This window comes from Lethenteron reissneri, chromosome 32 (assembly GCF_015708825.2).
Source record: "Lethenteron reissneri isolate LAM-NWPU_2019-01 chromosome 32, ASM1570882v1, whole genome shotgun sequence".
Taxonomy (NCBI): Eukaryota; Metazoa; Chordata; class Hyperoartia; order Petromyzontiformes; family Petromyzontidae; genus Lethenteron; species Lethenteron reissneri.
Genome location: NC_083810.1, coordinates 8,109,961 through 8,124,308, shown reverse-complemented (window position 1 = coordinate 8,124,308; position 14,348 = coordinate 8,109,961). Strand labels below are relative to the sequence as shown.

At 53.0% G+C, this 14,348-nt stretch overlaps 1 protein-coding gene across 4 annotated transcripts in view; it reads right to left on the bottom strand.

The window, feature by feature from the left end:
* Positions 1-4,721: 4,721 nt before the first annotated feature.
* TBC1D4 (TBC1 domain family member 4) overlaps positions 4,722-14,348 on the bottom strand; it is an 82,958-nt gene continuing 73,331 nt past the window's right edge. For all 4 annotated transcript variants that reach the window (XM_061563838.1, XM_061563839.1, XM_061563840.1 and 1 more), the window contains one exon: positions 4,722-13,859. In XM_061563838.1, the coding sequence (XP_061419822.1) occupies positions 13,605-13,859 (255 nt within the window). In that variant the 3' untranslated portion in view covers positions 4,722-13,604. The remainder of the gene's footprint in view (positions 13,860-14,348) is intronic.

Genomic DNA, 14,348 nt, shown 5'->3' with positions numbered 1-14,348 from the left:
CAAAGGGGCTCTTCACGTGGAAATGTATCGCAACCAAATAGTCAAAACGCATGTTCATGACAAAGGTGGAGAGAAAAAACCGAAGGACCCGAAAAAAAATCCACGCGACCGTGGGGAGAGATACACGCAAACTCCAAATGTACAGCAGGCGTCAGAATCGGGATCGAACCCACGACCTCCTGTATACCAGGCGAGGTAGTTAACATCTAGCCACCGTGATGATGATGATGAGAGAGAGAGAGACACGAAAACTCCAAATGTACAGCAGGCGTCATGATCGGGATCGAACCCACGACCTCCTGTATACCAGGCGAGGTAGTTAACATCTAGCCACCGTGATGATGGTGAGAGAGAGACACGCAAACTCCAAATATACAACAGGCGTCAGGATCGGGTTCGAACCCATGACCTCCTGTATACCAGGCGAGGTAGTTAACATATCCTAGCCACCGTGATGATGATGAGAGAGAGAGAGACACGCAAACTCCAAATATACAGCAGCAGGCGTCAGGATCGGGATCAAACCCACGACCTCCTGTACACCAGGCGAGGTAGTTAACATCTCCCCACCGCGGCGGCTCCAATAATGGGGGGGGGGGGGGGGTGTAGCCCCCCCTCTGACCCCCCCACCCCGCACAGCACGCACAGCAGGCGTGGTTCTTCCCCAGGGTGTGGCGCTCCGGGTTCGAGTCCTCGCCCAGCGGGTTAATGATTAGCAGCGGACTCTGAGCGCGGTCCGGCCGCGTGCTCGACCCTTGGCACGCGAACAGTCACCGCCCCCCCCCCCCAGTCCCCCCCCCCCCGCCGGGAAGGGGGGGGGCTGTGGTGGGGGGGGGGGCTGCGGGAGATAGAGAGGGTGGGGGTTTCGCAAGAGGTCGGGGGTCACGTGTGGGGGCGGGAGGGGGGTCAGAGGAAAACGTGACTAAGCACTTTGTAGCGACCGCATATTTACAAAGACAAAGATCCCCCGTATAGCCGTAACAGACTGTTGGGGCAAGTGCTGTTAGCGAGCACCTATGAAGGTCGGAAAGGTACAAGATCACGCCTGGCCGCCCTTTTATCGAAAGTGTCGATGTTCACACACCACACCAGGTACAATTTTTTTGTTAGCTGAGTCGACCTAGGGGAGGACCAGAACCGGTTCAAATAATCGTCACTGTTGTTGGTCGTGAGCGGGAATTGAACTTGGGTCGCCGGGTGTGTAGCGCAGCGCGTTCAACGCTAAACTACACGTGGGTAGACACACACGTGGGTAGACACACACGTGGGTGTACACACACGTGGGTAGACACACACGTGGGTAGACACACACGTGGGTAGACACACACGTGTGGGTACATGCACATACCAAGCCAAGATGGAACGTTGCTCCAACGTTGGCATGATGATTGGAACCATTCGCCCAACGTTCCATGTTTTCTCTGTATGCACATACATGTGGGTACACACACGTGGGTACATGCAATTGGGGGCGTATACCCGCCCCCTCCCCTCATCACCCGCTTCCTCCCCTCGTCCCCGTCTGACAACGCCAACGAACCCTAAACTCCCTCTCGCCTCTCCCTCCCTCCCTGCCTCCCTCCATCCCTCCCTGCCTCCATCTCCATCCCTCCCTGCCTTCATCTCCATCTCCCTTCCCTCTCTCCCTCCTACTCTCCCACCCTTCCTTCCCTATCTGCCTCCCTCCCCTCTCGATCTGCCTCCCCTCCCCTCCCCCTCTCCCCCATCCCCCTCTCCCTGCCACCACTTTAATTCAGCAATTAACTTGAGCCGGGAGCTTCTGGGAATTCCGTGTAAGCACTGGGAGGGTGGGAGAGAAGGGGGGGGGGGTCTCCTCCTGTCTCCCCTGCCCCAACATAAAAAACACACTGCCTCCTCCGCCACACACCAAACACACAAAATACAAAGATCCCCCGTATAGCCTTAACAGACTGTTGGGCCAAGTGCTGTTAGCGAGCACCCAATGAAGGCCAGCACGGCACACTAGGGGGTGGGTGGCCAGCACCACACCCGACCGCCTTTGTCTCCCCAGTGACGATGTTTACACACCGCACCAGGTACTCATTCGGAGGCTGAGTCGACCTAGGGGAGACCCAAGACCGGTTCAGATAATCGTCACTGGGCGTTGGCCATTAAGCGGGTTCGCAAGCGCAGCGCGCTAACCGCCACACCACCGCTCCCCACATCACACGCGGGCATCTTGAGCCCACGAGATTTCTCCCTCTCCCATCATCCCTCGTCAGCGCAGAGATTCCTTCAAGGAAAGAGGTGGGGGGGGGGGGGCACGTGTGCTACTCGCTAACAGCACTTGCCCAAAGACTCTGCGAGTGCTATAAGGAGATGAATCTTCTTGTCTTTGTTGATGCGAGTGATTTCGGGAAGCGGCGATGCGTAACCCGGGCCACCCGAGTTCGATTCCCGCTCACCGCCAACGCCAGTGGCTGCACCTGGACCTCCCCTAGGTCGACTCAGCCCCAAATACGCACCTGGTGCGATGTGTAAACATCGTAGCGAAGGGAGACAAAGGCGGCCCGCCGGGAGTGTAGCTGGCTACTCGCCCCTTGTGTGCTGTGTCGGCCTTCCTAGGTGCTCCTCGCTCACAACACCTGCCCCAAAAGTCTGTTGATGGGCTGTCAGGGGGACCTTTGTCTTTGTCGAAGGGCCATGTACAGTACGTGGGGGGTTGACGTGGATGGGTGATGCAACAAATACTACACTGCGCTACTGAAGTTAGCCTGATAACTTTAATCTAAGTTGTTTTATGGTTGTTATTGTTTGACTTGCATCCCACTGGGATTTCTGCACACAGCGTTGAAACGCGGTGTTTTTTTTCTTCTGGAAGACTTTGCTGTTTTTTTTTACCCTGGATTTTCCTGTTGCGTGTAGTCACTTGAAGATGTTTCTTGTTCATGTTTTTATTTGTTGCGGTTGCACCCGAGTCAAGAGCCGCATGGCTCACAGGGTTATATCTAATAAATGAAACTGAAACAAAACTGAAACGAACCCGGCCCCCGAAACGAGTTTGATTCCGGGCCAAGGTTAACATCAGTGTGGTGAGTGATATCTGAGCATCATAATGTGTTAATGTGTGTAGGGGATGCTGTCAATTAGACTCGCGTGCCCTCCACGACCCGAGGAATCAACATCGTCCCGTGGATACGAGGCGTGCCGATTGATCTTTGTTTCTCAGCAACACCGGTTACGGTCATAATATAGTTTTTTTTAAGTTGTTTACATCGCGAAAATATATATAAAACCACGAAGAAATCCTATATTATGGATATTAGTCGCGAAAGTTGAAAACGTCGAGCGGAATTTTGAGTCGAATTCTGGCTCCGCTTTCTCAGCAACGTCAGCGGGGTTGGAGAGACGCAACGAACGCGCGTGCTGAACTTCTTTCGCGCCGTACGTCGCCCAACCTAATTAGCGCGTCGTTGGCGGATGGTGGAGGGGCGGACGACTCATTGACAGAAATGCCCCACACAACCAGGCTCGACACGAAGCGATTGAAAATCTGAATGTTGGTTGTAAAAAAAAAACCTCCGTATATTAAGAAAGACTGCATATGCAGGGGTGGTCAAAATGTCAGGACACGGAGCTATTTTAGGAATTTTAACAAATCACATAAAGTGACTTCATTTATTTTAGCAAATGTCCAACGATTTCCATTGACACTAATGCACGAATTGAATGCATTTTTTACTTTTTTTTACTGGGTGCAATTGTGAAAAAACAGTCACGTCAGACATGAGCACATCGAATCGGCATAACCATTGGTTCACTGCATGCTCAAAGACTCACTCGTGGGTGAGGTGAGGTTAGATGCCCACGTGCTCGGCATTTGAAGGCGTGGAAACCAGACCCCCGTGATTTTGCCGACTGCGTTCAGGGAGGCAATTTCATATCCAGATAGCTGAGTGAAGAAGAAGGGAGTTATTCATAATAAAGTTTTTTTTGGGTTACATCGCGTAAATATAAATGTGTCGTTACCCTCCACCACCCGACACAGTCAATTAGTACGGGATGTGTCACGTTACGCCTTTTGGCGTCATCTGGTTCAACCCATGTGAGACTAGGCTCTAAGGCAGTGGTCGGGAACCTATGGCTCGCGAGCCATATATGGCTCTTCCAGTGACGGCATATGGCTCCCAGACAATTTTGAGTTGAAAAAAATAATAATAATAAAATAATAAAAAAATCAGTTTGGAACTGATTTTAAAATACTTGTGATATTGTTTAATACTATTGTGTCATTTTAAAGTAAACAGAAATTAGTTTTGAAGATAAATTTCACGGGTCACGCCTGCACGAAGCTCAACCTCACCACGTATGAACCAGACTACAAGGCCATCAGCAAAACCATGCAGCACCAGAAGTCGCATTAAAAGTAAGATATATTTAATTTATTATACGTTAAAAATACTATATGGCTCTCAATGAAATATATTTAGAAATATTTGGCTTTTATGGCTCTCCCAGTCAAAAAGCTTCCCGACCCCTGCTCTAAGGAAAGCTGTCTCGGGTGTGGACCAATCAACTTCAAGGACAGTGCATACATTATCAGAGTTGTGTTTTTTGTTTGCATTACGACCGCAGGTATTGTGGTCTATGCAAACATGACTCCTCGTAAAAAAAGGTGTCAGTTTTGTTGCCAGATACAAGGGTAAAAAAACAATTATCAAGGATCACTTAGTCACACAACACAGACATCACGACTTAGCGACTAATCCACTCCAGTCCCGAGTCTTTATTTATTTATTAATGTGCACGTGTGTGCGTGCGCGCGTGTATATTACATACAAAGACAAATATCCCCCGTGTAGCCTACGCAGGTTGTTAGGGCAAAGTGGTGTTCGCGAGCCGCCGCCGCCGCCGTCTATCGTTTTCGCAAATCCGTCACGAATCCCGCGGACTGAATTATATTCCAGGCCACGGCTGGCATCGGTGGCGAGTGATATCGGCACCTGTCCAGGACCTCCCCTAGGTTTACTCGGCATTTAACCGACTACTCGGTGCCGCGTGCGCCCATCGGCGGATGGGTCGCGCGCAGAGGTCGCAAACGGGTTTTGATTCCGTACCCGGCCGCAACCAAGGTCGCAAATGGGTACCCGTACCCGGCCGGGAACGGGTAACCGGGTATCGGGTAGGGTACGGGTATCGGGTACCCGGTTGCGACCTCTGGCCGCGCGTGGTGCTGATCACACACCGCCCTCTCGCGTGTGACACTCCGGCACTCGAATACGGGCTCGGCAAACAGCACTCGTCCCCGAAAAGGATGTTAGGCTACACGGGTAAAATAATCATCGTCTCTTTTTGTACATTACAAACATTTAATTCAAGAGGCAAGCAAGGAATGGCGGCTCACATCACCGCTCGTGTTCATTTGCTCGGTGGGTTTTGCCGCAGCAGCATTCGCGAAGGCAGTATCATCATCATCAGCAGCTGCAGCATAATCAGCAGCAGCAGCAGTGCTATGCGGAGACCGCTGCCCTTTAACACATTGTGAGCTGGAGCTATGACTGCCAAAGTGAGAAGCAATCAAGAGTGAAAGGGAGGCGTGGAGTTGATACACTTGGCGATGGTGGCGGTCGCGTTCAGAGACAAATTGTGGCATTAGGATTTGGGTAGGGATAGTGTCTGGTTAGCTCGTTGCGGTTAAGGGGTAGATCGAGGGCTGAGGTTATGTTGGATAGTGTGGTTAGGATTTAGGTCTGATTGACCAATGTTGCTAGACTTAGGGCTGGGGTTATGTTGGATAGTGTGGTTAGGGTTCAGGTCTGATTGACCAATGTTGCTAGACTTAGGGATGGGGTTATGTTGGATAGTGTGGTTAGGATTTAGGTCTGATTGACCAATGTTGCTAGACTTAGGGATGGGGTTATGCTGGATAGTGTGGTTAGGGTTCAGGTCTGATTGACCAATGTTGCTCGACTTAGTGCTGGGGTTATGTTGGATAGTGTGGTTAGGGTTCAGGTCTGATTGACCAATGTTGCTGGGGTTATAGGGATCGAGTCTGCTTGACAAGTGCGGCTCGGGTCATGGTCGCTATGTTGTAAAGTTCGTCTCGAGTTCGGGCTGTGCTCCCCATGGCGAACGAGGCTAGGGGGTCCAGTTCGGGCGATGGATCCGATTGGCTCGCCCCCTTCGCACCACGGCCACCTCCTCCTGCCCGTGCCCAGAGACCCCCACCCCGTTCCACTTTCGGACTCCCTCTTCAATGTTGGCCTCACAGCGCCACTTACCGATGCACAGCCAGACCGGGAACCCACCGGCGGTCCCACCAACAACGCCAGACCGAAGCTCGCTTTAAATGGCACACGATGGCTGAGAAGACAACACTGCCTCGTGACGTCACGAGGTCTTTAACATCTGTCTCGCTGGCAGACGACGGCGCTTTTTTGGTGACTTCGTCAAAACAAACCGAAACCCGAGTCGAACTTTGTCGCGAGAGGTCTCCGACCAAATTGGACGCGGCAACACTGGAAGAGAACAGCGCTGAGGTTGGTGCTCGGAGAGGAACGATTTGATTGGGGGCCCGCACGCGGTGCTCGAGATCCAGACACGAGCCCAGGCATCAACCAGAGCCCAGCCGTAGTCCCTAACCACACTGACCAATCAGAGTCATAGTCCTAACCACACTGACCAATCAGAGTCATAGTCCTAACCACACTGACCAATCAGAGCCATAGTCCTAACCACACTGACCAATCAGAGCCATAGTCCTAACCACACTGACCAATCAGAGCCATAGTCCTAACCTCACTGACCAACCAGAGCCATAGTCCTAACCACACTGACCAATCAGAGCCGTAGTCCTAACCATACTGACCAGTCCCCAGCCATAGTCCTAACCACACTGACCAACCAGAGCCATAGTCCTAACCATACTGACCAATCAGAGCCAGCCATAGTCCTAACCACACTGACCAATCAGAGCCATAGTCCTAACCACACTGACCAATCAGACTCCAGCCATAGTCCTAACCACACTGACCAACCAGTCCCCAGCCATAGTCCTAACCACACTGACCAATCAGAGCCAAAGCCCTAACCACACTCACCAACTGGACCCCAACTGTAGCCCTCACTCGATTGACACTGGCTAATCAGACCGCAGCCGTAGCCCTAACCATCACCAGACTAGCCAAGCTCAGCCCCAATTATATTGACACTCGTGAACCAGACCCTAACCCTGAACCCAACCACGCTAGCCAACCAGACCCGAACCTAAACCCCAATGGCACTAATGGTCTAGACCAGAACCCCAACTACACAAGCCAACCAGAGCCCAACCCCAACCACACGAACGTATATGCCCTAACTGGCCATCTGACACTAAACCTCTACCCCTAACCCCAACCTCCATCGTAATCATCATTGTCATCTCGCCGCCTCTGCTTTCATAAAAAAAAATCCGATTCTCGATTTCCCCAGGTCGGTGGAGAGGCGCGGCGGTGTCGTTATGGCACACAGTGAGAAAACAGCAAATAATAATAACAAACGAAACAAAATAATAACACATTCAATTAGCATCTAAATACATCAAAAGCTTCACAAGATGCTGTGTACAAGACGCGGTCAAACTCGCGATGAGGACGTCCACTTTTTTTCTGAGACTCCACGAGCTCACGCCACTTTCACCCCCTTTTTCCACTGCCACATCTGAGCCGAGCTAGCGCGGACCCCTTCTCGGGACGGGTCGTTTCCCACCGGCTATTTGCCGTGTCAAACCGGAACCGTGCTACACGGGTCTCAGAAATCATCCGACTGTGGGTACGGGGCCAAGCAGGGCCAGGTGCAGGGCTAATCATCCGACTGTGGGTCGGGGCCAAGCAGGGCCAGGTGCAGGGCTAATCATCCGACTGTGGGTTGGATGATTTTTTTTACCAGGTAAGGCTCACTGAGCGAAATATCATTTTTTTTATCGACCTGGCCACAAATCATAAATCAACGAAGTCGCTCATCACGTGGAAAGTTATAGCAGCCAAAAATGCTCTAAACGCATGTTGATTCTAAATGTGGAGGGGAAAAAACCAGAGGACCCGGATAAAAATTCACGTGACCATGGAGAGAGAGAGACACGCAAAATCCAAATATACAGCAGCAGGCGTTAAGGGTCGGGATCGAACCCACAATCTCCTCCATACCAGGCGCAGGAGTTAACATCTCGCCGCCATGATCGTCACGTGCGCCGACCGCGTGTCTGGACTCGTTCGTTCGTCGGCGGCGGCGCCGAGACCTCGAGTCTCGGGTTCCCGTAGTGGGGAAAAAACGACAGCGCATTAGTTTGGCTTTGCATGGTAGGTTGGGGATGGTTTAGTTTTAATTGTATGTTTTTGGGTCATTTGTATTTCCTGTACTTTGCCCCCCCTCCTATCGTATTTTTTTTTGTTTTGTTTGGAGTTGGAACGTTATCACCCGCCACTACTACACATCTGTGAAAAAGAGCTTTATAGCGCATCGGATTCTTCCAGTACAAAAAAAAGTCAATATTCCGATTCTGAGCAGGGCGCCAACATGGTTCGGCACGGCCCTGGCACGGCTCGGTTGTGGAGTGGAAACAAAAAAAGAGAGGCGTTTCAGTCCTGAGTTCATCACGAATGCACGCACGCACGCGTTTACTGTGACCCGCTCGGCACGTGGTAGCGTGTGTGGGTTTTACATTCAACTGCTCGTGCGTTTCAGAGCAAGTTCCCCCCCCCGCCACACACTCTAGAGCTTGCGACCTGCTGCGGGGACGTATTTACAAGTTAAGCAATTTTCACTGAGCTCCATCCAAATACGAATTGAGTGGTTACAAGCTGCACAAGCCTGATGATTGTGAAACGCGCTCCACGCGACGCAGACGGCCGATTTGTGTTCAGAGACAGCTCGTGTGCGTGTTTGTCTTTGTGTGTGGGCGTTTGTGTATGCGTGTGTTTGTCTGTTTGTCCGTGTGTGCGCGTTTCTCTTTGTGTGTGGGCGTTTGTGTTTGCGTATGCGTGTGTTTGTGTATGCGTGTTTGTGTATGCGTGTGTTTGTCTGTTTTTGTCCGTGTGTGCGCGTTTCTTTGTGTGTGCTTGTTTGTCTTTGTGTGTGTGCGTGTTTGTCTTTGTGCGCGTTTATCTTTGTGTGCGTATTTGTCTTTGTGTGTGCCCCAGAAAACGTGGAGCGCGCTTATTAAAAAGCCACCTCCACGTCTATCGGCGCCTAAAAAGTAATTTGTCTGAGCCAAATTTAGTTTCACTGGAAATGGAGTTTGGTTTTTATTGTTGATCATGTTTGTGCAGTTTTTGTTGTTGTTAGATATTTGATCGCAACTCCGTTGTTTTTGCCCCGATTTCTATTTTGTAGGTTATTTTTTATGCTCCCGATGTCCGCTTGCTTGCTTCTTGTTGTTAATTATATTTGGTTGTTTTTGCTCTGGATTTATTCTTTGGTTGTTTTGGATCTCATTCGTATTTGGCCAGGGAAGACTGGCGAGCCGGCGGCAGCGGACAGCTGGAAGTTAGAGGAACCCTCTTCGAAATCTTCAACATCACAGCGCGGGCTGCCCTGTCCCGACGTTCAAAACGTCCCCGACCCTCGATTAGCAAATCATTTTTTTTAATTCCCCTAACGCCAGTGTCTCTCCTCTCCTCCAACGTGCATCACGTGGCTCCAATCGACGGGGACTCGACTTTTCCTTCGTAGGAGCGGAGTGCTTTACTTACAAATTGAGCTGCAGACACCACACGTGACCAAAGCCAGCCTTGACCCGGATCCGGCCTCAACCCCTGCAGCACCCTGGACAGTTGCGTCACACGGGGCGCGCCACGCTCACCATTTAACACGATTGCTCTCGTGATATTTTCTTCTGTTATTTTCTGCCACGTGCGCCGAGTTGCTTCGTCTCGTTACGGCGCAGAGAACTCCCAAAAGGCAGCAGCGGATTGTCGGGCGAAGGGAGCCGATGGAGTCAGCGCCGGCCATCGATGAATTGCACGCAAAAAAAAACACAAAAAAACCCCTCCATCACATGGAAATTTAGTTAGTTCTGCCAAATGCCAGCTATTGAGAATTAAGAAATATAAGTGCGACTGAATATGTGTCAGGGACGAGGAGAAAAGTGCTGCCCCCTACTGTGTGGGCTCGATGACACTTCTCGAAGGGATCTCAGAAGTAGTTTGGTGATATCCGCTTCAGTGGACCGTTCTCCAACTGCGAAAGTTTGTACTACCTTATGAGGTGACCCCGCTGAGCGCGCGACCGGCATAACATTCGTGGGAAAAGGCCAAAAACGAAGTGGGATGATCGCGGTAACCTCGAATTCCATCACGTGATTTCGCACATCTCTCACAACGCAACCCCTCAACACCGAATGGTAACATCAGCATCGCACGGGTTCAAACATCACCCCCCCCCACCCCTGACCATCACTTCTTGGCGACAACCAAAACAATGAACACTCGCACGCGCCTGCTGTGTGTGGGAAGGCAGGCGAGGCAGGCAGGCAAGGCGTACGAATGGTGCGTGTGGGCGCATGCGTGCGCACGTGTAGAAGCTTCCTCGAGCCCAGAGAGGAGAGCGCGCAGGGGGAAGGGGGGGGTGTGGGGTGCACGCACCCAACATTCACGGTCTGTATTTTAATTGTTTTTTTTGGGGTACACTTTAAAAAAAATCCACGCACCACCGTTCGCTTTTTACTCGTTCATTCGTATGACCGATGAGAAGCGCGCGGCGAATTCTCCTTTAAGAGCACATGGTGCAAACGTCTGTGAAAGCGTGACAGTGAAGGCGACAGTGAAGGCGACAGTAACGACAACGGTGACCCCGCTACGCTACGCTAACACGTAGCCAGTGCATTACAATCTACACAAAAAATAAAAACAGCCTTCAAAGCGATTCACGCGACGGGTTCTCCCGCTGCGTTGTTTCGGGTCGAGCAGCGCGCTGTTCGCCACGGATGTCCGACGTTTCGGTCCGCATGCCTGGCGAGCTTTCGCGCATTCCAGCTCCTTGAAGAAGCGCCAGAAACACCAAGCCGGGCGGAGAGCCGTGCGGCGGTAACCGCCTCGATAACCCACGCGGGGCAGTACAATTCAGGCCACAGCGGCGTCGTTTCAGTCGACGGGCCTACATCAGGAGCCGACGTAAAACCAGGTCCAGTCGAACGTACGAGCACGAGGGGGCGACGTTATCACGGCCGCGGAACCAACATGGTCACCCTCTGGCCCACCCGGCAGTACAAATGGCTCGCGCGACAGTGAAGTCCGTTGGCAGGTCGCGTGCGTTGGGGTAAAGTGTGGATTAAGTGCCACCCCCTTCCAAGGCGTCTGGCCAGCGCGCCGAACTTAGTCGGCCGAACGGCGTAAATAGCAGTGGACGCTCCTTTGGGCCAGCAGTGGCGAGAGAGAGCGAGCAGGGCTGCGGCGCTGCAGGGCTGCACCTTTACCCAATTTGTGGCCACTCTCTGCAACGTCGCGCAGAGTGTACGGCGCTTCGCAAAGCGACTGCTGCTGCTGCTGCTGCTGCTGCTTCCATCGCCGTCGCCGAAAGGCCTCCACAGAGGCCTTCCTGCGTTTGCTGTCGCGAAACAGTGACAATGACTGCAATAACAATGGAGAAGATGAGCGGTAGAAAGCATAAACCAGACCCACTACACGTGTTGTGGGCATGGGGGGGGGGGGAACGACACACGAATATCGTGTATCCTGTTATCCGCGATGCTGTTATCCGCAAATTGACTCTGCTTAACCGTTGAGAAAACGTGCACATTCGCGGATTACGGGAAGAACGGATACACAAACGCTTCCAGGTTTCTCTCGAGTCGCGACTCGGAGGGTTATCCCGTGTCGTCCCGATTAGCGGTGAATTCATCGAAAATTATTCTCCGTGCAACGTCGCATATCTGACTCGCTGGGCGGATATGCGAAACGGTTGGATTTGAGGGAACTAGTGACGCTACCGTGCACCAACACCGCACCGGGCACGGGGCGGTTAACTGATCAGGGTGGACACGTGGCAGTCGGATAGACGACGCCGTACCATGCCGCCGACTCCCGGTTATCCGGGTTAACGGTGAGGGTATATAGGGGGGTGGTGAAGGCGGCCCGGGGTTAAAAACAAAAGCGGGGATAACGCAACCGAGGCCTGGCCACGTGGCCTCGTGGCCTCGTGGCCCCCCCCCCCCCCCCGGGGGTTTTTATTGCTTCAAGTCGCCGGTTTCGCCGGCCGCCGTGGTGGATATTTCCGTCCCACGGATGACAACCGCGAGTTAACACAATCGGGTGACGGAGCTTCCTTGACTCTTAACGCTCGACACCGCCCCCCCCCCCTCCACATTGGACAAAACGATGATTTGACGCGAATGGGGGTGGGGGGGGGAGAAGGGAAAATAATTAACGGCTCTTCTCTCGTAGTCCGCCGTGTCACGCACAAAAAAAAAACTCGCTGCATTTCCATCGGGTAGTTTGCTACCGTGAACAACAATACCGAGGATGTCCTGAGGACGGCGACACTGACGATCAGTCGGCTTCAGTCCAAGAAATTCTGTAATTTGGTCACGGCCCAGATGTGCGCATTTACGGCACGGGGACCGTTTAGGTTTTAAATTGATGAGTTTCTGCTTTTTGTGAAGGGCCTTTCCGAGCGATTCCCATAATCGAAGGAAGTGCGATCTCAACCCTTCCGCCGTGCCGGAGGGACTGCTCCGGGCTCGCGTCGCCGCGAGCCGGGGGACGCCCCAGAGAAACCCCTCTCCCGCGACGGGGGTTCAGGGCCAAACCGTACGGGCGACGTCCGACGTTTCCGCACCGACGTCGAGCGAAAGCGTCCGGCGCTCTGTGCCGGACGCTTTCGCGGCGGGCGGCACGGCTAGCCAACGCCGGAGGAGAGAGCCGCAACGGCGAGCGGCAATTGCGATTAAAAAAAACGGCACGCAGCGGTGATAACGCAACAGGATCCGTCTGGAGTGTTTCTAAAAACCATCGCGCTCTCTCTCTATCGCCCGACCTCTTTTACTTTCTGCTGTGCCGCCACCTCATCCACCGACAACCCACTTCTTTCACCTCCTCCTGCTTAGAAATTGCGACGTGGACTTAGGACTGCGAAGCCGAGGGGTGGGGGATCCATCGATGGCGTCTCTCACTTCGTCAGCCCAGGTCTTTCCCGAGGTCACGTGACTCCCAGGGCCTGGACACTACCGCCAAGCACTCGACCGCCTGCTTCTGCCGTGAGAAAAAGTCTGCTGCCGTACGGGCGATGACAATTTTTTGAAGTTTGAAATTATATTGTCGTGCATTGTAGTCATCCGGCGTAATCGTTTTTTTAGGGGCGTGGGCGCGTGTGCAGGCGGTGGCGATTGGCTGCGTTTGTGAGTCGAGCGGCTGCGTCGACGCACGCGATCCGAACGCCACGGCCGGCGCCGAACCTCCCAGCAACGTCGCCCAGACCGAAACCAACAAAACAAAACCAACAAAACAAAACAATCAATTCGTTAACGCAAACCCCATCCCTGTGTCTAACCCCGCGATGACCCAGCCCCCCTAGTGCAGCCGCCGTTTATGGGGGGGGGGGGGGGTTAAAATTCTTCAGAGGTCAAGCAGGGGTCGAGACAGGGGTCAAGCAAGGGTGTGGGTCAAGGTTCAGGAGCCCAAATCCGTTGCGTTGGGGCGTCCGCCCGGCAGCTTGGCGTGACGCGACGAGGTGGAGGAGGAGGAGGAGGCGTTGGAGGACGAGGCGGCGGTGGACGAGGAGGTGGGCGAGGAGGAGGAGAGGGCGGCAGCTTGGAGGGCGGGTCGCTCGGACTCGCGGTTGTTCACCGATTGCCTGAGCCGCGACTCGCTCACACGCAGGCGCTCCATGGCCCCCTCCAGGCAGTGGATGCGCTCCCGCGCGCTCTGCGTGTGCACGTGAACACGCGTGTGTGTGTGTGTGTGTAGGTCCGTGAGTGTGCGTGAGTGTGAGAGAGAGAGGGTACGTGTGAGTGTGTACGTAGAGAGTGTGTGTGTGTGTGTTCTTGTGCACGTATGCATGTGATTGTAATTTCATGCATGCGCGAATGCACGTGGGGGTGTACGAGGGAGTGAGTGTGTGCGCGCGTGCAAGTGTGTGTGCGAATGTGTGAAATGCATGTAAGTGTGTGTGTACGTGTGTGTGTGTGTACGTGTTTTGAGCATTTGTGGTGAGCGCAAAGACAGGGTGTGTCGGTTACACGCTCCATCACATTCTGGTCGTCGTCGTGCGATCGACCGCTTCCTGCCATAGCAATGTGGATTTTCCAGCACCATACAACTCTTAATGGAGCAAGGGGAGTCAATAACCTTCGATTTGATTCTCTATCGCAGAACTGGTGCTACGTAAAGAAAGGTTATGTTGATGATGACGAT